The sequence below is a fragment of the Euleptes europaea genome, chromosome 18, assembly GCF_029931775.1.
Source record: "Euleptes europaea isolate rEulEur1 chromosome 18, rEulEur1.hap1, whole genome shotgun sequence".
NCBI classification, from domain to species: domain Eukaryota; kingdom Metazoa; phylum Chordata; class Lepidosauria; order Squamata; family Sphaerodactylidae; genus Euleptes; species Euleptes europaea.
The window spans coordinates 15,329,674-15,350,812 of NC_079329.1; the positions used below are offsets into that span (position 1 = coordinate 15,329,674).

General features: G+C 48.1%; 1 protein-coding gene across 1 annotated transcript; it reads left to right on the forward strand.

Moving 5' to 3' along the window:
• The first annotated feature begins 418 nt into the window (after positions 1 to 418).
• LOC130490459 (serine protease 33-like) lies at positions 419 to 20,733 on the forward strand. Its single transcript, XM_056864287.1, has 7 exons — positions 419 to 486; positions 10,325 to 10,404; positions 13,187 to 13,213; positions 15,242 to 15,407; positions 16,321 to 16,598; positions 18,559 to 18,740; positions 20,432 to 20,733. The coding sequence occupies exons 1-7, from the start codon at positions 419 to 421 to the stop codon at positions 20,684 to 20,686; spliced, it is 1,056 nt and encodes a 351-aa protein (XP_056720265.1). The 3' UTR covers positions 20,687 to 20,733.
• The last annotated feature ends 406 nt before the right edge of the window (positions 20,734 to 21,139 follow it).

Here is a 21,139-nt window from a genome sequence, read left to right on the forward strand (position 1 = left end):
TCCCGAGCTCCCTGATTAGTCGATCGGGAAAAAGAACCCTAGACCGCCGAAGGAAACACGGGCGGGGCCATAGAGAGGGAAGCCTCGACGGAGAGAACGGCCTGCCTCCGCCATCTTGGGAAGGGCGCGCTAAGGCCGCAGCCATGCTTGGAAGGTCAATCCCTCGTCGCCGGGCCGAGACCTGTTTTAATCATGCGGCAACCTTCCCTAGACTCTACCGGCGGCGCCATTTTGGGAAGGTCGACGTTTGCATTAACGATCTTTCACCTCACATCTCTGGTCTTCAGGGATGTTTTTAACCTTGTGCCCATGCAACGAGGCAGTTCCTTCACCGAGGAGTCGTAAAAACAAGGACCGTTGAAGGAAGACCCATTTGTTTCCGTGCCTGATGGGGTGGGGAGGTGACCTGGCGGCCGCCATGACGGAAGAGCCAAACGCCTACGGGCTGTTCCACTGCGGGCCGGATCAAGGCGCCATCTTGAGAAGGTCCGTTGGGAAGCCTCCCCATTTTGCAGCGCCGTGGTGGGCGACGCAGCGAGTTGTTCCACCTTGCAGGGGCGTTTTGAGTGCTCCCAACAGCGAGGGAAAGGAAAAGAGGCCGTTCTTTTTTTTCTTTTTCTTTAATAAATATTTTTATTGATTTTCAATAATAAATAGGGGTACAGAAGGAAAAAAAAGGGGAAAAAACATTACATAAATATTGTTCAACATTGATATGCCTAGTACTACCCCCTTGTAGAATATAGTAATACCTTAACTTACTAGCAGAGTGGATTTGATCTCCAATTTAATCCTGCTGTAGCTCATAGAGTTTAATTGTTATTTTTTTGGTTTTAATACATTCATAGAAAGATTTCCATTTGTCTCTGTTTTGTTTTTGAGTATCCTTTTGTAATGTTTCAGTTAATTGTGCCATTGTAATGTATTCGTAAGCTTTATCAATCCAGGTCTCAATTTTTGGTATTCTGTTTGTTTTCCATACAGATGCTAAAACTACTCTTGCAGCTGTAATTAAATATTTTAATATATCCTGTTGGACCTTGTCGATGTTATCTGGAGTTTTACTCAGTAGAAATAGTTTGGGATCATATATTATAGTTTGACCAATAATGCCTTCTACGTTCTTATGTATTTTCTGGACTGATTTAAATGTCCACCAGCAATGATAAAAAGTGGAAAAGAGGCCGTTCTTGACATGCACTTCTGCCTTGCACTAAACTCTGTGAGTTCCTGGTGGAAATAATTGCAATGCAAACGCGAAAAGGAGCCACAATCACCTGCAAGTTAAGCTGTGGAACTCCCTGCCCCAGGATGTGGTGACGGCTGCCAACTTGGAAGGCTTTAAGAGGGGAGTAGACATGGTCATGGAGGAGAGGGGTATTCATGGCTACTAGTCAAAATGGCTACTAGTCATGATGTATACCCATTCTCTCCAGGAGCAGAGGAGCATGCCTATTATGGAACACAGAAAAAAAAAACTAGTTAACCTGCTGTAAAGATAGCAAACAAGATACAGCACTTCACAAAAACTAAACAAAAGTATCTAAACACTTCACTAAAAGTGTATCAGAATCTATATTGTGTGAAAATGAAATAACTGTAGACATGAATAGTGCAAGATGCAATACAATACAAAGCTGACAAAGTGCAGAAGCAAAATGTCCACAAAGGGAATTATATAGTAGAGTCCCATCAATATCCTATGATGCTCCTTGAGATCCAAAACATTACATACAGTTAGATCTCCCCAGAGTACAATATGTAGGCTGTTGGACTCTCCCGTCAGTGGATACTGTGTGGTAAGCAACGGGGTTCCCGTGAAGGTGAAGGCTTCACGGGAACCCCGTTGCTTACCAAGCAGTATCCACTGACGGGTTGGATATTGTACTATTCATGTCTACAGTTATTTCGTTTTCACACAATATGGATTTTGATATACTTTTAGTGAAGTGTTTAGATACTTTTGTTTAGTTTTTGTGAACTGCTGTATGGGCTTCCTAGAGGCACCAGGACGGCCACTGTGGGAGCAGACTGCTGGACTTGATGGACTTTGGGCTGATCCAGCAGGGCTTTTCTTATGTTCTTAAGTGATAATGTTTTTCCTGGACTGCACCACAGGCTGTGGGTAGGCAGTGTTATATACTGGGATTCTCCCACCCATGTGGAAAAAGCAAATTCAGACAACCCTATGGAGAAATTTTTAAACCATCTGTATACCCTGTACTCAGGGCAAAAAAGGACCTCCAAGTGGCTTCTGTAGTCACAATGAAAATAGTAACAAACAAGCGGGAACCACAAGGAATTGCAGAATGCATCTCCTGTCCCTCTCTCCCATTTCCTCTTTCCATTTATTGAAAGCCCCTATAAACTCTCCCCTTTTACTGCTTCCTTTAGGTTGGGAAATTCCTTGAGATTTAGGGGGTGGAGCCTTGGGAGGGTGAGGTTTGGGGAGGGAAGTGACCTCCGCATGGTATAGGGTTGCCAGCTCTGGGTTGGGAAATACCTGGAGGTTTTTGGGGTGGAGCCTGAGAAGGGTGGGGTTTGGGGAGGGGAGGGACTTCAATGCCATAGAGTCCAATTGTCAAAGCGGCCATTTTATTGGCTGGAGATCAGTTGTAATAGCGGGCAACCCTAGCATGGTATAATGCCATTTGCTATTTGACAAAGTCATTTGCAGTTTGAAAACAGCAGCTTGGGACATAATATTATTTACATATTTTACAACATATTGGTTTGACGGGCTGAAACTGGAGGAGACACCTGGCTCTAGTGCTCATGTACCTAACATCTGTTATAAGCCAGTTGCTTTCGCTTCCCAGCCACAAGACAAAGCAAACAGAATAGAATTGCTTAAAATAGTGAAGTACATAAATGTAATTTTAAAAAGTAAGCGCCATATAAATTGTAATAATATAATTGTTTATGTTTAAATATTTGTGTATAGAAAGAAAACTTTTTAAAATTAAAAAAAACGTTCATAGCAGTTAAGGCGTCATCATGCATTTTCCATCAGAAAAAGTATTTTGATGGTGGCATTTGGTTGGATAAATCACTGGTCTTTTAATTTGTTTTATTGCGGTTTGGAGAAGGGAGGAACCTCAGCAGGGTATAATGCCCTGGACTCCACCTTCCAAATTGACCATTTTCTCCTGATGAAACTGATGTTTGGAGATCAATTGTGATCCCAGGAGATCTCCAGCCACCCTCTGGAGGTTGGCAACCTTCTAATACAGCTATTTTGAGGATTTAGATCACATCACTCTAAAATTTGCTCAACAGTCTCTTAATAGGGCTGCTGAAAGTGGGGGGGGGAGGATGAGGGAGACATAATTCTGGGGTTCTTGGTCACTGTGGTTGGTGTGGCATTAGTCTAGGCACCGTAGGTGTGTGGTTATACATATATATAACCCTAACCCAACATCCCCCTTATTGAAAGTGAGGGAAGGGAGACATGTGACTTTGGGCCAGACACTTTTTCTCATCATAACCTATCTCACAGGGTTATTGCAGGGATAAAACGGGAGATGGGTCATGTAGTGATGACTGAGGCACTTGGATGGAAGGTAGGATATAAATGTGAGGAATGGAATGGGAAAAAATGTTTGTGGCACATTCAGACAAATAGTGATTCGCCTATTAATGCTAATTGCAAGCCATGTCATTTGTTTTCATCTCCATTATTTATTATTAAGTACATTTTTATTTCTCCCTTCCTCCAAGGAGCTCAGGGTGGTGTATGTTGTTTTTTCCCTCCTGCATTTTATCGTCACGACAAACCTGTGAGGTAGGTTAGGCTGAGAGAATGAGAAGCCAAGGTTATTTGGTGGGCTTCATGGCAGAGGTGGAATTTGAACCTGGGTCTGCCAGATCCTAACATGACCTCTACAACATATGATAAATCTGTGCATATACAAAAGCCATGGAGGACAGGGGCCATAGCAAGGAGGGGTATTGGGTAAGATACAGCATAAACAGCTGGCTGGATCCAATCCTAGATACATCCACCCATCTGCTCACAAGAAAATGACAACCCTAGCAGCTGACACAAACTATTTTTTAAAAGAGGGTGTCCATAGAAAGTAAAAAATTGGGACTAAATAGGAATATTCATTTATCAGGGACAGATGTGAGAAAGCAGAGGCTTTCCCTGGTAAATAGTGAACATTGGAATATCTTGGCCACCCCTCTGAATTTGTATAGGCCTCCTGAGATGGTCTAAAATATAGGTACACCTTTGGTATACACGTGGTATGAAACAGGGTAGGACACCTGTAAAGGTAAAGGTAGTCCCCTGTGCAAGCACCGGGTCATTACTGACCCATGGGGTGACATCACATCCCGACGTTTACTAGGCAGACTATGTTTACGGGGTGGTTTGCCTGTGCCTTCCCCAGTCATCTTCCCTTTACCCCCAGCAAGCTGGGTATTCATTTTGCCGACCTCGGAAGGATGGAAGGCTGAGTCAACCTTGAGCCAGCTACCTGAAATCGACTTCCGTCGGGATCGAACTCAGGTTGTGAGCAGAGCTTTAGACTACAGTACTGCAGCTTATCATTCTGCGCCACGGGGCTGTGGGACTTCCTAAATAAGAACCAAAGAGCTGCTGTGCTAGATTAAACCAATGGACCATCTAGTCCAGAATCCTGTTTTGCATATCGGCCACCTAAAGACCTTCAAGAAAGGCACAGAGAGCCCCAAACCTTACCCAGTTGTTGCCTCCCACTGGTATTTAGATGGTTATTTCCTCTGAACATGGAAATTCCATGTAGCTAATAGCCATTAATAGACATATCCTCCACAAATTGGTCTAATTCACTTCAAAAGCCAACCAAACTTGGCATCCGTTACTGTATCCTGGGCAGCTAGTTCCACAAATCAATTACTCTTTGAGTGAAGTACTTCCTTTGCTCTGATCTGAATCTACATCATTATCACTATGTACCCCTGGTAGGTTTGCCAAGTCTGGGCTGGGAAATTCCTGGAGATTTGGGGGTAGAACCTGGGGAGGGGCAGGGTTTGGGGAGGGACTCGGTGAGATATAATGCCCTCCAAAGCAGCTATTTTCTTCAAATGAACTGATTTCTCTAGTCTGGAGAACAGTGCTCGGTCCCTTAATTATTTTGCTCGCCCTTGTCTGAATCTTTCCTAGCTCTACAATATCCTTTAGGAGTAGGGTTGCCAGCTCAGGGTTGGGAAATACCTGGAGATTTTTGGGGCGGAGCCTGAGGAGGGCGGGGTTTGCGAGGGGAGGGACTTCAAAGCCATAGAGTCCAATTGCCAAAGCGGCCATTTTCTCCAGGGGAACTGATCTCTATCAGCTGGAGCTCAGTTGTAATAGCAGGAGATCTCCAGCTACTACCTGTAGTCACAATGAAAGTTTGTAAAGGACGAGCATAGCTTACTGCTACACTTTGGAGCGTCCTTCGGGGAACCAGTGAACTAGTTTGATGATGTACTAGACAGAAAATTTACTTGGAAACAAAAACTTGAATGGATTTGGGGCTGAAGAAAAGACCTTGAAACGGCCGTCCCCCATCTACTCCCAATAAGTGAACCTTTGTGATTGTTTAAGTGTGTACCTTATGGACTTTTCAAATTAACATTAGCAACAAATATATACCAAGAAGATTGCATTATTCTGTTGCACAGAGACTGCACAAACATGTTTTGTATATATTTTATATCTTTGTGAAGTGTTATTGTTTATGTACTCCGCTTTTGTATGGGATTGTTAACTAAGCACAATATAAGACCTTTGTTACCTTTGTACGTTTTATCTCCAGTGCTGTTTTCCAAACCATATTGGTATAGGCACGGAGGTGCCCCCTATTTTGGATTGTAACTACCTGGAGGATGGCAACCCTATTTAGGAGATACGGTGGCCGGAACTGTGCATCGTTTTCCACATGTACCCACACAGGCCATACTCAAGGCTATGTTATTAGCAAGCAAAGCAGTAATAGCTCTGGGTCGGAAGGATAAAAGTAAACGGACTATAGAAATCTGGCACAACTATCTGTTTGAATTTATACAGTCGGATATCGTCAAGAAGATGATGCGCCAGAAGACTTCATGGGAAGACAAGAGCAGGGAAATCACGATTAGATGGAAGACCTACTTAGAGTGGATATCAGTGGAAGGAAGAAAAGACATTCGGTAGAAGATCCAGACTTTGTGCCCGTGGCTAGGGTTAAGAGACTAAAAATTATAAGGAGAAGGAGTGGGGCTAGGGAAGGGGATGGGATGGGAGGAATGGAAGGGAATGAGAAAAGTACGTTATCCAAACAATGTATGTAGAATAAGAAATATACATTTGAAATTTGTATAAAAAGAAACCATAAAAAAAATGAAGGCTGCTGTGCAAATGAGGCACCTCAATCAGCATGAAACTGATAGGGAAAATGAGTTAATTTCGAGCTTACATCAAAACTGTAACACGGCAAAAGTACCCCTGGGCATTACTGTGGCCTGTGCCGTTTATAAGAGCTGAAATCCACCCCGATGCTTAATGCCTGCTCAGAAACGTACACCCGTCATTGTCCAGAAGCGCAACAGTGACTGTCGGCGGGGCTGCCATGACTCAGACCCACCGGGGGATGCTGGCAACTCGCACTGTTGTTTACCAGCATGATTCCAGGGAAACCGGCTCTTCCAGTGCTCGAGTTCTCGGTTGCTCCCGTGGGAGACACGTGGGGGCTGGGGAGCGAACAAGAGGCCAGGAGGAGATGGGAAAGGAAGCCTGTGTTTCCTCGGCAGGAGTAACTAGAAGAATGTCAGGACAGGAAGCTAAAGCCCTGCCCCGAGGAGCTTCCAATCTAAAACTTAGGGATAACCACAGGAGAGATGTAAATCCATCTCAGCTTTGCGTGCTCAGGCTTAGCTTCGGGAGGGAAGGGGAGCTAAGGAGTTGAACACATGAAGCTGCCGTATACTGAATCAGAGCCTTGGTCCATCAAAGTCAGTATTGTCTACTGGCAGCGGCACTCCAGGGTCTCCGGCAGGGGTCTTTCACATCACCTACTTGTCTAGTAGTGAGCCCCGTGGTGCAGAGTGGGAAGCTGCAGTACTGCAGTCCAAGCTCTGCTCACGACCTGAGTTCAATCCTGATGGTAGTCGGTTTCAGGTAGCCAGCTCTAGGTCGACTCAGCCTTCCATCCTTCTGAGGTCGGTAAAATGAGTACCCAGCTTGCTGGGGGTAAAGGGAAGACGACTGGGGAAGGCACTGGCAGTTCACCCCGTAAACAAAGTCTGCCTAGGAAACGTCGGGATGTGATGTCACCCCATGGGTCAGGAATGACCAGTGCTTGCACAGGGGACCTTTACCTTTTACTTGCCTAGTCCCTTTAACTGGAGATGCCGGGGATTGAACCTGGGACCTTCTGCATGCCAAGCAGATGCTCTACCACTGAGCCACAGTCCCTCTCCCTTGCACCAAAGGGAGCTTAAGGCCTTTCCCCACACTGTTTTCCCGATCCGAAATGGCCCCATTTGCCAATTGGGGGAAACTTATAGGTAGACTATCAGTGCCATCAGGATGTATGATTTCCCCAATTGGGCAAATAGCAGCTGCCCAGGACCGTTTCAGGTTAGGAAAATAGCGAGGAAGGAAGGCTTAAGCCCCTCACCCTGTCAGTAATGTTCCCAATCTGTATTAGCCCTGTGTACAGTTGAGAAGTAAGTTCCTTGGGGTTGCCAGGTCCCTCTTCACCACCAGCGGGAGGTTTTTGGGGCGGAGCCTGAGGAGGGCGGGGTTTGGGGAGGGGAGGGCGTCAATGCCATAGAGTCCAAATGCCAAAGTAGCCATTTTCTCCAGGTGATCTGATCTCTATCAGCTGGAGATCAGTTCTAATAGCAGGAGATCTCCAGCTATTACCTGGAAGCTGGCAACCCTACACATGGGGGGAAAAGAGCAGCCGGCCGAAGGTCACCCAAGGGAGCTCTTGACAGGATGATTCAGACAGCGCTCTCCCTATTCCAGTCTGGCACTGTAACTACTAGACGATACTGGTTTTCATTGCAGGTCTTTGCAATCCTCTCACCCAGCCCAAATGTCTATGTTTAGCATTTTTGAATCATTAGCATCAGCAGCTTTGAATAAAGACAGCTGTTGTTAAATTCAGATGCTCACAACATGTGTAAAAAGGATAGATTCATGGGTGAGCTTATGGGGCAACCTGAAAGTTAGAAGTAATAGAAACAATGAATTACCGGTGTCTGTGTATAATATATGCTTCATAAGAAATAAGGATATCAACAGTGCCCAGAGCGCTGGGTGTAGACCAAGCAGGTCACCAGACAAGGAAGTTCTTTGCCACTCATACCCAAACCCTCTTTCTTTGATGTTTAAATGTAGCCTATGACTAGGGTTGCAGGTACTAGCTGGAGGTCTCCTGCTATTACCACTGATCTCCAGCCGATAGTTCCCCTGGAGAAAATGGCCGCTTTGGCAATCGGACTCTATGGCATTGAAATCCCTCTCCTCCCCAAACCCTGCCCTCCTCAGGCTCCACCCCAAAAACCTCCTGTTGGTGGTGAAGAGGGACTTGGCAACCCTACCAGGCTCCATCCCCAACATCTCCAGCCAAGGGTATTCCAGTGTCATAAAATCACAGAATCAGAGTTGGAAGAGGCCATTCAGGCCATCGAGTCCAACCCCCTGCTCAATGCAGGATCAGACTAAAGCATCCCTGACAAGTGTTTGTCCAGCCTCTGCTTAGACCGCCAGTGACGGGGAGCTCACCACCTCCCTAGGCAGCCCACTGCTGAACTACTCTTACCATAAACATTTTTTCCTAATGTTGAACTGGTACCTTTCTTCCTGCAATTTATACCCACTGTTGCGAGCCCTATCCACTGCTGCCAACAGGAAAAGTTCCCTGCCCTCCTCTGACAGTCTTTCAAATACGTAAAGAGAGCAAAGATGTCCCCCCTCAACCTCCTCCAGACTGAACATTCCCAAGTCCCCCAGCCTTTCCTCGTAGGGCTTGGTCTCCAGGCCCCCATTCATCCTCGTCGCTCTCCTCTGCACCTGCCCGATTCTGTCCTCATCCTTTTTGAAGTGAGGCCTCCAGAACTGGACCCAGTACTCCAGGTGCGGCCTGACCAATGTAGTGTACAGTGAGACCCTGGGCTAGTCACAGCTTTCTTGGAGCTTTCTCAGCCCCACCTGCCTCACAAGGTGTCTGTGGTGGCGAGAGGAAGGGAAGGTGATTGTAAGCCCGTTTGATTCTCCTTAAATGGTGGAAAAAGTCAGCATATAAAAACCAACTGTTGTTCTTCTTTTTAAGCAGTCTGCCATGCATGCTCAGACTCATAACAGATAAAGGGCCCTTTTTTTTTTTACTGGATCGTTTTACCTTAGTCAGACCGATAGCGATCTTAAGAAAAAATTCACCCTGTGCCAAGAAGAATCTGGGGCAGAGGGGAGTGAATGAAATTGGACCACAGCCAGGTTTTGTTTGGGTGGGGGCATCCCCTCTCACCAATGTTATAATTTTTTTAAACTAAAAAAAGGCACTCACAGAGTGAATGCACACGGTCGCTTTAGCCTCCTTTATTCCCTGTTTCAGCCAGGATTCAGCCAGGATCGAAAGCATGGGTTTCGCCAAACGTGCGTTCGATCCTGGCTGAAACAGGGAATTAAGGAGGCTAAAGCGACCGTGCGTTTTCGCCCACCGTCTTTAAATGGAAACAGGCATTTAAAAGCCTTTAAAATTCTCAGGTGTGGTGAAAGACTGTTCCTGGTGGGGTGGGGCCCCAATGCTACCCCCCTGCCGTAACTATACAGGACCCTCTGCATTGGTTCACCCTACCAGCCGGCCTCCATTTCCCCCAGAGCTAGGGTTGCCAGGTCCCTCTTTGCCACCGGACTTCGACGCCATAGAGTCCAATGGCCAAAGCGGCCATTTGCTCCAGGGGAACTGATCTCTGTCGGCTGGAGATCAGCTGTAATAGCGGGAGATCTCCAGCTGCTACCTGGAGGCTGGCAACCCTACCCAGAGCATCTAGTAACTCAACCCACGCCTCCTTCCTCCGGCTTCTTCTCCTTGCCCGGAGAAGGAGGCAGAGATGGTCCGAGAAGGCTGGCTTCCCAGCGAGGAGGAGGCGGCAGCTCAGCAGGCCTCGCCGGGTGCTTGGGGGTGGGGTGGGGTGGGGGAGGACAATACCCACAGATCAGGTTCAGCCTTTTGGCAGCTCCCAGGTTCCCGGTGACGCCAAGAGGGCTGCTCCCTTTCTGCCAGGCACCAATCCTGCCACGGGGCACTTGGCTTCAGCATCCCAGCCGGGTACTCTCCGTCTCCGTCTCTCTTTCCTGGGGCATCAGAGCCGGACTGCCCAGGACTGGTTGGACCATGCCGATTCCCTTCTGCTCCCAGATTGTGTTGCTACTCCTGCTGCTGACAGGTGAGTGACCAGGCGGTGGGGAGGTCACCTGGAAAGGTGAGAACGCTCCCTGGTCTCTTGTCCCAGGACAGGATGAGAAGAAGAAGAAGAGTTGGTTTTTATATGCCAACTTTCTCTACCACTTAAGGGAGACTCAAACTGGCTTACAATCACCTTCCCTTCCCTCCCCGCAACAGACACCTTGTGATGTAGGTGGGGCTGCGAGAGCTCTCTTAGAGCTGTAACTTGCCCAAGGTCACCCAGCTGGCTTCGTGTGGAGGAGCGGGGAAACAAATCCAGTTCACCAGATTAAAATCCACCGCTCCAAACCACTGCTCTTAACCACTACACCACGCTGGTGTACGCCGTATGGTATGAATGCCGATACGCCTTAGGACCTATCCTGGCTTTTCAGAGAGAGAAGTGGAGTCTAGTAGGATGCTGTGCAGTGGCTCTGGCGGCAAGGGTCGGTGGATTCTTGGAGAGGGTCTTGGGGCGCTTCGAGGGGCCTAGAAGCCAGGGACTCCCCTCAGCATCTCTGGGCACCAGCTCTAGTTTGGTAAAGCAAAAACGTTTCCTGATCCAGAACCTGGGCCCTGTTTGGAGGTGGTGGTTGCCAGTTGGAATCTAGCAAGTTAGAGGAGGGAGAGATCTGGTACGCAGCGTGCCTGAACGATATCTCCACCCCGGGCGTCGTCTCAGACCCCGGCTCTGGGGACTCTGCCTAGCAGCTCGGCGAGTGCGTTGCAATGGGTGCCGTTCTCCTCCTAGCGCAGAAGGCTTCGCCAGTGTGATTTCTGCCTGCCACGAAGCTAATAAGCACCCAGGGCCCCTGCCAGCTCGCGTTAATCATAATTGCGCGTAGCAACTTAAATGGCACCTCCAGGGCGAAGCCCAATCCATAATCCCGCTTTGACGTTTGGGGAAGGGCTTCCTCGCGAGAGGGTGTTTTAAGCATGCAAGCACCTGACGCTGCCCTTTCCCTGGCCACGCAGCTAAATTGCAGCTTTGGAGGGTGGAAAAGGCCTCGGAGGAGAGGGGTAAAACGAGCCCCCGCCCCAGCAACCAAAACAGCAGCCTGGTGCCGCTAACTAAATTAAAAAAAAACATTAAGAAGAAGAAGAGTTGGTTTTTATATGCCGACTTTCTCTACCACTCAAACCGGCTTGCAATCATCTTCCCTTCCCCTCCCCACAACAGACACCCTGTGAGGTGGGTGGGGCTGAGAGTTAGGGTGGCCAGGTCCCTCTTCGCCACCAGCGGGAGGTTTTTGGGGCGGAGCCAGAGGAGGGCGGGGTTAGGGGAGGGGAGGAACTTCAGTGCCATAGAGTCCAATTGTCAAAGCATCCATTTTCTCCAGGGGAACTGATCTCTATCGGCTGGAGATCAGTTGTAAAAGCAGGAGATCTCCAGCTAGTACCTGGAGGTACTTATTATAGGAATAGAATTGGGGCTGAAGAAATTTTCTTGAAACGGCCGTCCCCCATCTACACTTTTATTATGAAGATCCAATGATACATGTACCTTATGGACTTTTAAAAAAAAGAATTTCTTACAAATATATTAAGAAAATTATATTGCATTGAGACTGCTTCAGACATGGATTGTGTACTTTGTATATATTTGTAATAAGCGTTACTTGTGTGTATTCCCACTTGCTTGTTTTTGACGTTTAAACACAATATAGTTGTTTTCTTGTACTTATTGTTCCTGTGCTGTTTTCTAAACCTTGTGGTATTGGCACGGGAGTGCTTTGTTTTTTTGGGGTTGGTATCCGGAGGTTGGCAACCCTACTGAGAGACATTAAAAAAACATTAAAGATCCTGATCATGGATGATTTCATCTAGTTCAGTCCTTGGTGTTCAAAGCACTTCACACACACGATCTTCTAATCCTTACATGAGCCCTGCAAAGTAGGCCATTATTATTAACCCCATATTTCAGATGGGAGGGCCTGAAGATAGTGGGTTGCCCAAGTCCACCTAGGGAATCAGTGGCAGAGGAAGGACTAGAACTGGTGTCCTCGTGGGCTCTGGGAAGTCTGTGTAGGGATACTACACTGCAGAGTTTGCTATCTGGGAGGATTTCTCTGCTTCCGTGCAATGCACAACATTTCAGAATGCATTTGCATTTTAGTTCTTTGCGCTCTTTATCCACAACTCCGTTGCGGGCTAAGTCTGTGAGCCAGGGTGTGAAACCAGCATCCTGGCAAATTCTCAGCCGGACCAATACAATTTCTCCATCCGTACAACCCACCGGAGGGTCGGGTTACCTCTTTGTTCTCATTTCTGCATTGCCCTGGTTGGGAGACGGGAGATGCTGATTAGAACGCCCCAGAGAGGGATCCATTGCAGCCCTGGACGAGAAATCTCCCTTTGGCATTCCTCTGCGGCTGTGAGTGTCCTGGCTTGCCCCGCCTTGGACTCAGCGGCAGGCCACCATGGGCCGGGGCTGGGATTTCGGTGGGCTCCTTTCGGAACGTGCTTGGCGGATTAGCATGAAACAAATACCCATCTGATCCAAATCTTCTAAATGCCCTCCCAGTCTTCTAGGGTTGCCAGGTCCCTCTTTGCCACCGGTGGGCGGTTTTGGGGCGGAGCCTGAGAAGGGCGGGGTTTGGGGAGGGGAGGGACTTCAATGCCATAGAGTCCAATTGCCAAAGCGGCCATTTTCTCCAGGTGAACTGATCTCTGTCATCTGGAGATCAGTCGTAATTGCAGGAGATCGCCAGCTAGTACCTGGAGGTTAGCAACCCTACAGTCTTCCCTATGCTTTTCTGACTCCTCCTTCTTCTTTCTTGCAGGTGCTGAAAGCAGTTTGTTTCAAAAAGGTGAGAAAAGACATCTGGGAAGGTACCCTAATAATGTCTTATGCAGGGAAAGATCGGGGGTGGTTCTTTAAGACGAAGAAGAGTTGGTTTTTATATGCCAACTTTCTCTACCACTTAAGGAAGAATCAAACCAGCTTACAATCACCTTCCCTTCCCCTCCCTACAACAGACACCCTGTGAGGTATGTGGGGCTGAGAGAGTTCTGAGAGAACTGTGACTGGCCCAAGGTCACCCAGCTGGCTTCATGTGTATGAGTGGTGAAACCAACCCTTCCCCTCCTCACAACAGACACCCTGTGAGGTAGGTGGGACTGAGAGAATTGTGACTAGCCCAAGGTCACCCAGCTGGCTTCGTGTGTAGGAGCAGGGAAACAAATCCAGTTCACCAGCTTAGCGTCCGCCGCTTATGTGGAGGAGTGGGGAATCAAACCGGTTCTCCATATTAGAGTCCATCGCTCCATACCACCACTCCCAACCACTACACCACGCTGGCTCTCACTGATTCTCCTGCATGGGCTGACCAGAGTTCCTATTGCAAGGGAGGGGTGGTTTGGGCAGCAATATTTGTGGAAGCTGTACATCACCTGGGGACACACAGAATGAGCATGCCCCCAAATACTTCTGAGCTGGAATACTCCACGCATCCCTGCAAGTTCTCTTTCTCTCCATCCGTGCCAGTCCTTCTCCCTGAAAACCTCTCATTTACCTGTCTATTACTCTGCCCACCTATCTTTTGTAGAAGGCGCATCCCTCCCCATTAACTCGTGGCAACCGCGCCTATCTGCCCACATCCACTTCTCGCTCTCTGCTTACAACAACCGTATATTATCTTTCATGAGTTAATTGCTTTTGAGACTTAGGAAATGAACCAGGATTGGCAGGAAAGCAGGAAACATGAAAGACCTGGCCCAAACCAAAACCGCCTTACATAATTCCTGGAAGAGGCTTAGGCTCTGGAGCAAGCCCTGGCAGAAGCTCTGGGGCAACACCTGGAAACATCTTGCTACTAGAGTTGCCAGGTCCCTCTTTGCCACCGGTGGGAGGTTTTTAGGGTGAAGCCTGAGGAGAGCGGGGTTTGGCGAGGGGAGGGACTTCAATGCCATAGAGTCCAGTTGGCAAAGCGGCCATTTTCTCCAGGTGGACTGATGTCTATCGGGTGTAGATCAGTTGTAATAGCAGGAGATCTCCAGCTAGTACCTGGAGGTTGGCAACCCTATACACAGGCCTTAGAGGTTCCTGCTTGACACAGAGAGGCTACTATTGCAAGTGGTGCTTTGTTAGCTGTACACCTAAGCCCTCCGCAGACATTATGTTGAGGTTCTGTTTACGTGGACACGGAGCATGCCACGGGCATATTCTGGGAATAGGGCAACCTGTGGATTTCCATGCGGGTACAGCTTCCATTCACTCTGTTCATCACTACACACGTCCCTCTGCCACATTGTCCCCATCGACAAATCTAGTTTGCTTTATTTGCCTATTCTTTTATGCACGGATTCATTTCCCTGTGTTTATCTCTTCTTAACTCAGTCCATCCTGTCCGTCCATTTCTTTGTTCCAACTTTTATTTGTCTCATATCTGCTCTGGTGAACCTCATGGAACTGATTTGATATCCGAAACTAATGTTTAAGAAAATCCAGCTTAACATGAGAATGTCAAAATCCAAACTCTGGATATCCAGTCAAGTTATTCTAATTAATTTTTTAATCTGAAAGTTAAAAATGTTTCCTTCCTTCCTTCCTTCCTTCCTTCCTTCCTTCCTTCCTTCCTTCCTTCCTTCCTTCCTTCCGTCCGTCCTTCCGTCCGTCCGTCCGTCCGTCCGTCCAAGCTGTAGGAGATCCATGATTTGATGTACTGTTGTTTGTTTTAAAATCTATAATAGTTGGCATTGGAAAAGATCCAGAGATGCTCCTGCCCACTGAAGATAAAAATATTTGGCCTCCCATTGTATTTGCTATGGAAGAACGCTCACCTTAACTCTGCCCTCTCCCGTGCCTGATCTTATGCCTCTCTCGCTTCTCCCCATAGCCTGTGGCCGGCCCAAAGTGTCTTCCCCTCGGATCGTTGGGGGGGAGAAGGCTGATGAAGGGGAATGGCCCTGGCAAGTCAGCATACGGAACAACAGGCTGCACATTTGTGGCGGGAGCCTCATCTCGTCCCAGTGGGTGGTGACGGCCGCGCATTGCTTCGAAGGGTGAGGAAAAGAGGCTAAGGCGGCACTGCCTCCTCTGCACCACTAGGGGGAGACAGAGGGATGGCGGTGGGGTGTGCCAGGATCAGTATAAATTCAACACTGGAACAATTCTACCATTGCTAATGCCAAAAAAGTATAATTTGTGAGTTGTGATTAGAATCAATTATTTGCGAACCTGGAATATCATTGGGCCAATCTATTTACCTTGAGTGCTGATAGAATGTGTATCAGATGTATCGAACACTCAAATTTTCTATCTAAATGTGAGTTACTATTGCTAATCTTCAGGACGCAGATTTTACACTACCGTGTTGGCTAATCGATGAGCATTTCCTTGCTTTTTGGTATTTATTTGGCCTCTGATGTAGTGTGGTGAGCCCCCTCAATTTCCTCTTCTCCAAAATGAAAATTCCCAACTCCGTCAGTAGGAATGCCAACCTCCAGGTACTGGCTGGAGATCTCCTGCTGTTACAACTGATCTCCAACCGATAGAGATCAGTTCACCTGGAGAAAATGGCTGCTTTGGCAACTGGACTCTATGGCATTGAAGTCTCTCCCCTCCCCAAACCCCGTCCTCAGGCTCTGCCCCCAAAACCTCTTGCCGGTGGCGAAGAGGGACCTGGCAACCCTATCCCTCTGCCTTTCCTCATAAGGCTTGGTCTCCAGGCCAAATGAACGCTGACACTGAATGGAGGCTTAAACTTAGCAGAAGGGGTGCCAAACATACGGCCCCTTGAGAGCTCCTATCCAGCCCATGAGCCAGCCGAAGCAGCCACCCCCTTCAGTCCTGATCTGGGCTGGTGAGGCATGGCCCGGCCCAACCAAGTGACATTTATGTCACATCCAGCCCTCGTAAAAAATAAGTTTGACGCCCCCACCCTAATTTTTCTTTGGATTTCTCCCCTCCATCCAGACCGCTGGTCCCAGACGAGTACCGAGTTCACCTGGGAGAATATGAGCTCCCCAAACCTTTGCCCAGCATGGTCTCGTCCGGTGTCAGCAAAATCATAGCGCATCCGTATTACGCCGGAGATGGGCTGAGCGCCGACATTGCGCTCCTGCAGCTGGAAGAGCCCATCCGGTTCTCCCGGACCATCTTGCCCATCTGTCTGCCCGGTACTTTGGATCCGGACCCCTTCCCCGCAGGAATGTCATGCTGGGTCACTGGCTGGGGCAACCTCTATCCGGAAGGTAAGAAGGAGCTTGGTGGGGCCTTGTATGGCTTCATGGGAGTAGATTAGGATTGCCAGCCTCCGGGAGGCGCCTGGAGATCTCTCAAATTACAATTGATCTCTAGACAACTGAGATCAGTTCCCCTGGAGAAAATGGCTACTTTGGAAGGTGGACTATCTGACGTTATACCCACTGAGGTCCTTCCTCTCCCCAAACCCCACCCTCCCCAGTCTCTAGGGTTGCCAACCTCCAGAGCTGGAGATCTCCTGCTGTTACAAGTGATCTCCAGCCGATAGAGATCCGTTCACCTGGAGAAAATGGCCGCTTGGGCAATTGGACTCTATGGCGTTGAAGTCCCTCCCCTCCCCAAGACCCACCCTGCTCAGGCTCTACCCCAAAAACCTCCCGCCGGTGGTGAAGAGGGACCTGGCAACCCTACCATGCTCCATCCCCAACATATCCAGGAATTCCGCAACCCAGAGTTAGCAACCTTAGAGTGGTTTGAGGTGACGAGTGGGAAGTATTGAAGGGGGGGTGATAGGGTAGGAGATGAGTGGGGAGGGCAGGGTTGGCTGGGGATGATAGCAATACAGTACTCTATCTTAATTTCTTGCTCAGTATAAGGCAGCTTTCAGACAGATGTTTGGAAGAGGAACTGGGCATAGGAAAACATTGAGACAGGGATTGGCACGTGTCCTCCTGTGCCATTCATAGCTCCAGAGAGAACCAGAGATGGCATTAGCCAGTGGTCGCAGCTGCTGAAAACAGTTTCTTTGTGCAGAATTTTCAGTTTTCCCTTCGCCTATATTATCACTGCCTTAGAAGGCAGGGCAATGTATTAGGGTTATAAGGCAGGGCAATGTATCAGGGAGAGCCAGTGTGGTGTAGTGGTTAAGAGCGGTGGTTTGGAGCTGTGGAGTCTGATCTGGAGAACCGTGCTTGATTCCCCACTCCTCCACATGAGCGGCGGGGGCTAATCTGGTGAACTGGATTTGTTTCCCCGCTCCTCCACACGAAGCCAGCTGGGTGACCTTGGGCTAGTCACAGCTCTGTTAGAGCTCCCTCAGCCCCACCTACCTCACAGGGCGTCTGTTGTGGGGAGGGGAAGGGAAGGTGATTGTAAGCCAGTTTGAGTCTCCCTTAAGCGGTAGAGAAAGTCGGCGTATAAAAACCAACTCTTCGTCTTCTTCTTACAGAGAGGGGGTTGAGCAAAGGTGACTCCCTAAGGAGATTGCATAGGATGTCCAGGTCCCTCTTCGCCACCGGTGGGAGGTTTTGGGGGCTGGGCCCGAGGAGGGCGGGGTTTGGGGAGGGGAGGGACTTCAATGCCAGAGAATCCAATGGCCAAAGTGGCCATTTTCTCCAGGGGAACCGATCTCTGTCGGAGAACAGTTGTAATAGCAAGTGATCTCCAGCTAGTTCCTGGAGGATGGCAACCCTAAGCTTGCAGTTGAGATGCAATTTGAATCAGCCACTTCCACGCTCTCTTAATCGCTGAGCTACCAGCTCCCTGGCTGCTTGCTGAAGTCTGTGCTCTCTATCTGTTATGCAAAATTAAGCCAAACAAGCATATTTGTATATATTTTCTCAGTCAGAACTGGCCATTCTGTTCAACACAGGGAGGGACATGGAGCACACTTAGAGTGATGTAGCGCCCCCTATTGTCCAAGCATGCTAAGTCGCTCACTCCAACAGTTATATCAGTATACCATTGTAAAAACAGGTGTAGCAGGTTTTCTGAATTCCCAACTTTACTCAAAAAAGGAAGTCTAGCCCTGTCCCTTTTTCTTATATCTACAATGTAGTCCTAAGCAGAGTTACATCCTTGTAAGACCGTTGACTTCCGTGGACGTAGAAGGGTGTCACTCTGCTTTGGGATCACAATGCCAAAGTCCCGCAGGCAGCGAGCACAAGAAGAAAAGTTGAGTCTGTCTCTCCAATTTGAGCCCAGTCTCAGTCCCCCCTCCTCCTTTCCCAGCCCCCTTTGTCACTCGGACCCTGCAGGAGCTGGAGGTGCCCATCCTAGGCGTGGAGGACTGTGACCGCATGTACCACAACAACACCTTCTCCGATACTGAGGATGTGCCGGAAGGCTACAGGCTGATCCACAAAGACATGATCTGCGCTGGGTACCCGGAAGGGAAGAAGGATTCTTGCCAGGTAAGATCTCTGAGACATTGAAGAAACAAATCAGTGGGTTATAGATCAAATCAAGCCTAGAAGCTAAAATGACTAAACTGAGGCTATCGTACTTTGGTCACATGAGAAGACAATCATGGATTGGAAAAGACAATCATGCTAGGAAAGCTGAGGGCAACAGGAAAAGAGGAAGACCCAACATCAGATGGATTGACTCAATAAAGGAAGCCACAGCCCTCAGTTTGCAAGATCTGAGCAAGGCTGTCAAAGATAGGACATTTTGGAGGGTATTGATTCATAGGGTCGCCATGAGTCAAAAGCGACTTGATGGCACTTTACACACACACATACAAGATCTCTGGCTCAGACAGCTGAGAGCAAGAGGCCTACTTTGTGGCAAGGGTTTCTTGTTTCTTTAAATACAGTTAGCTGTGATCTTTGACAGGATAATTATTTAGCAGCAAATGGGATTTCATGAAAGGAGGTGCTTCCTATAAATAAGCAAGGGAAATGGCTGCTCCCAGGAGCCTGAAGGTGGTCAGCTCCCACCCCCAGCTAGAAAGTGGCACCTAGCAGGGAAGAAAGATTTGGGAGGAGATTTCAGTATTAGTGCTTCCCAAGACAAGAGATGGGGTTCGTGAAACAGGGAGGAAGTAGGGTTGCCAAGGCGGGAGGCTTTTGGGGCGGAGCCTGAGGAGGGCGGGGTTTGGGGAGGGAAGGGACTTCAATGCTATAGAGTCCAATTGCCAAAGCGGCCATTTTCTCCTAGTGAACTGATCTCTATTGGCTGGCGATCAGTTGTAATAGCAGATCTCCAGCGAATACCTGGAGGTTAAGTGTACAATACCAGAAGAGGAGTGGTACCTGGAACACACAAATACATAAAGTACCACTGATACACTGAATATAATGGTGTATATAATTTCAAAAACGTGATTTCCAGCAAATAGTTCAGGTAATGCAACAAAACAATCTATACAAGTCGCAGCAAAACAATCTATGCTAGTTTACAAGGTTTCGTGAATCTTATCCTTGTTTCGTTAATTGAATGAGCTTCATCAGAAGTCTGCTGCTGCTGTACAGGAAAATCTTGACTTTCCGATTTTGCTCCTGTTGCCAAGCAGATTAATTGTATTTAAATCGTGCTGTTTTGTGCACAACCCTCTGTTTCGCGATGAAGCTCATGCAATTAGCGAAACAAAGATAAGATCTGCGAAACCTCATAAACTTGCATAGATTGTTTTGTTGCATAACTTGAACTATTTGTTGGAAATCACGTTTTTGAAATTATGTAAACCATTCTATTCAGTGTATCAGTGGTACTTTATGCATATGTGAATACCTGGAGGTTGGCAACCCTAGGAGGAAGTAGCTATGATGACCTTAAAAGAAGGGTCATGGGTCCCCATCTGGGGAGAAAGTAGGGTTGCCAGCTCCGGGTTGAGAAATACCTGGAGATTTTGGGGGCGGAGTCTGAGGAGGGTGAGGTTTGGGGAGGGGAGGGACTTCGATACCATAGAGTCCAATTGTCAAAGTGGCCATTTTCTCCAGGGGAACTGATTTCTATCACCTAGAGGTCAGTTGTATTAGCGGGAGATCTCCAGGCACCACCTGGAGGTTGGCAACCCTACCTTGAATGGGCTGGGAGCTCTTTCCTATCTTTTTACACAAATGCAACCGTGTCTCATGTTTCCTTCTCTCTGTTTTTCCAGGGCGACTCCGGGGGACCCCTGGCATGCAAGCAGAATGGCACTTGGTTCCTTGCTGGAGTGGTGAGCTTCGGGTTTAGCTGTTCGGAGGCCAACCGACCTGGCGTCTACACCCGGATCACCTCCTACTTGGACTGGATTCAACATACTGTGGCCCAGAACTCAAAGACGGGTAGTGGAGCCCATCTCCCGAGTGCCAATTCTTCTCTCTTCTTGGTTCTCCTCCTCCTCGTGGCCGTAACCAACAGCATTTCATGAACTGCCTTAACTCCGCCCATGGCACTTCAAAACGGCCGCCATGCTTCACTAGGCGAGACCAGACAGAGAGCCTGGAGTGGGTGAACTCTGTGTAGGTTGTTCTTTTAAGCACATTCTCGAGAGCTCTGCTGCCACTGGAAAGATCTGTGCCTCGCTGCCTTTACTGCCTGCTTATTTAATAGGCCAGTAGCCATGAAGACTAATAGAAAAGAAATGCATGGAAACAGGGGGGAAAAAGGAGGAACTGGGGTTGTGGAAAAGAAAGCACAATTAATACACTGGAGAAGAAACTATCTGGAATAAGACAAGGCCAAAATACAGAATAATAATTAAAAAAACCCAGCCAAGATGAAACAAGTAATTCTCTGTAAATCAGCTGCTGTGCACATATAGGAGAAGAAGAAGAGTTGGTTTTTATATGCCGACTTTCTCTACCACTTAAGGAAGAATCAA

Coding starts and splice junctions, on each gene's coding strand:
- LOC130490459 (XM_056864287.1), top strand. CDS start 419: ATGACGGAAGAGCCAAACGCCTACGGGCTGTTCCACTGCGGGCCGGAT. Junction 10,405..13,186: donor GCTACTCCTGCTGCTGACAG/GTGAGTGACCAG, acceptor TCTTTCTTGCAG/GTGCTGAAAGCAGTTTGTTT. Junction 15,408..16,320: donor GCCGCGCATTGCTTCGAAGG/GTGAGGAAAAGA, acceptor CCCTCCATCCAG/ACCGCTGGTCCCAGACGAGT.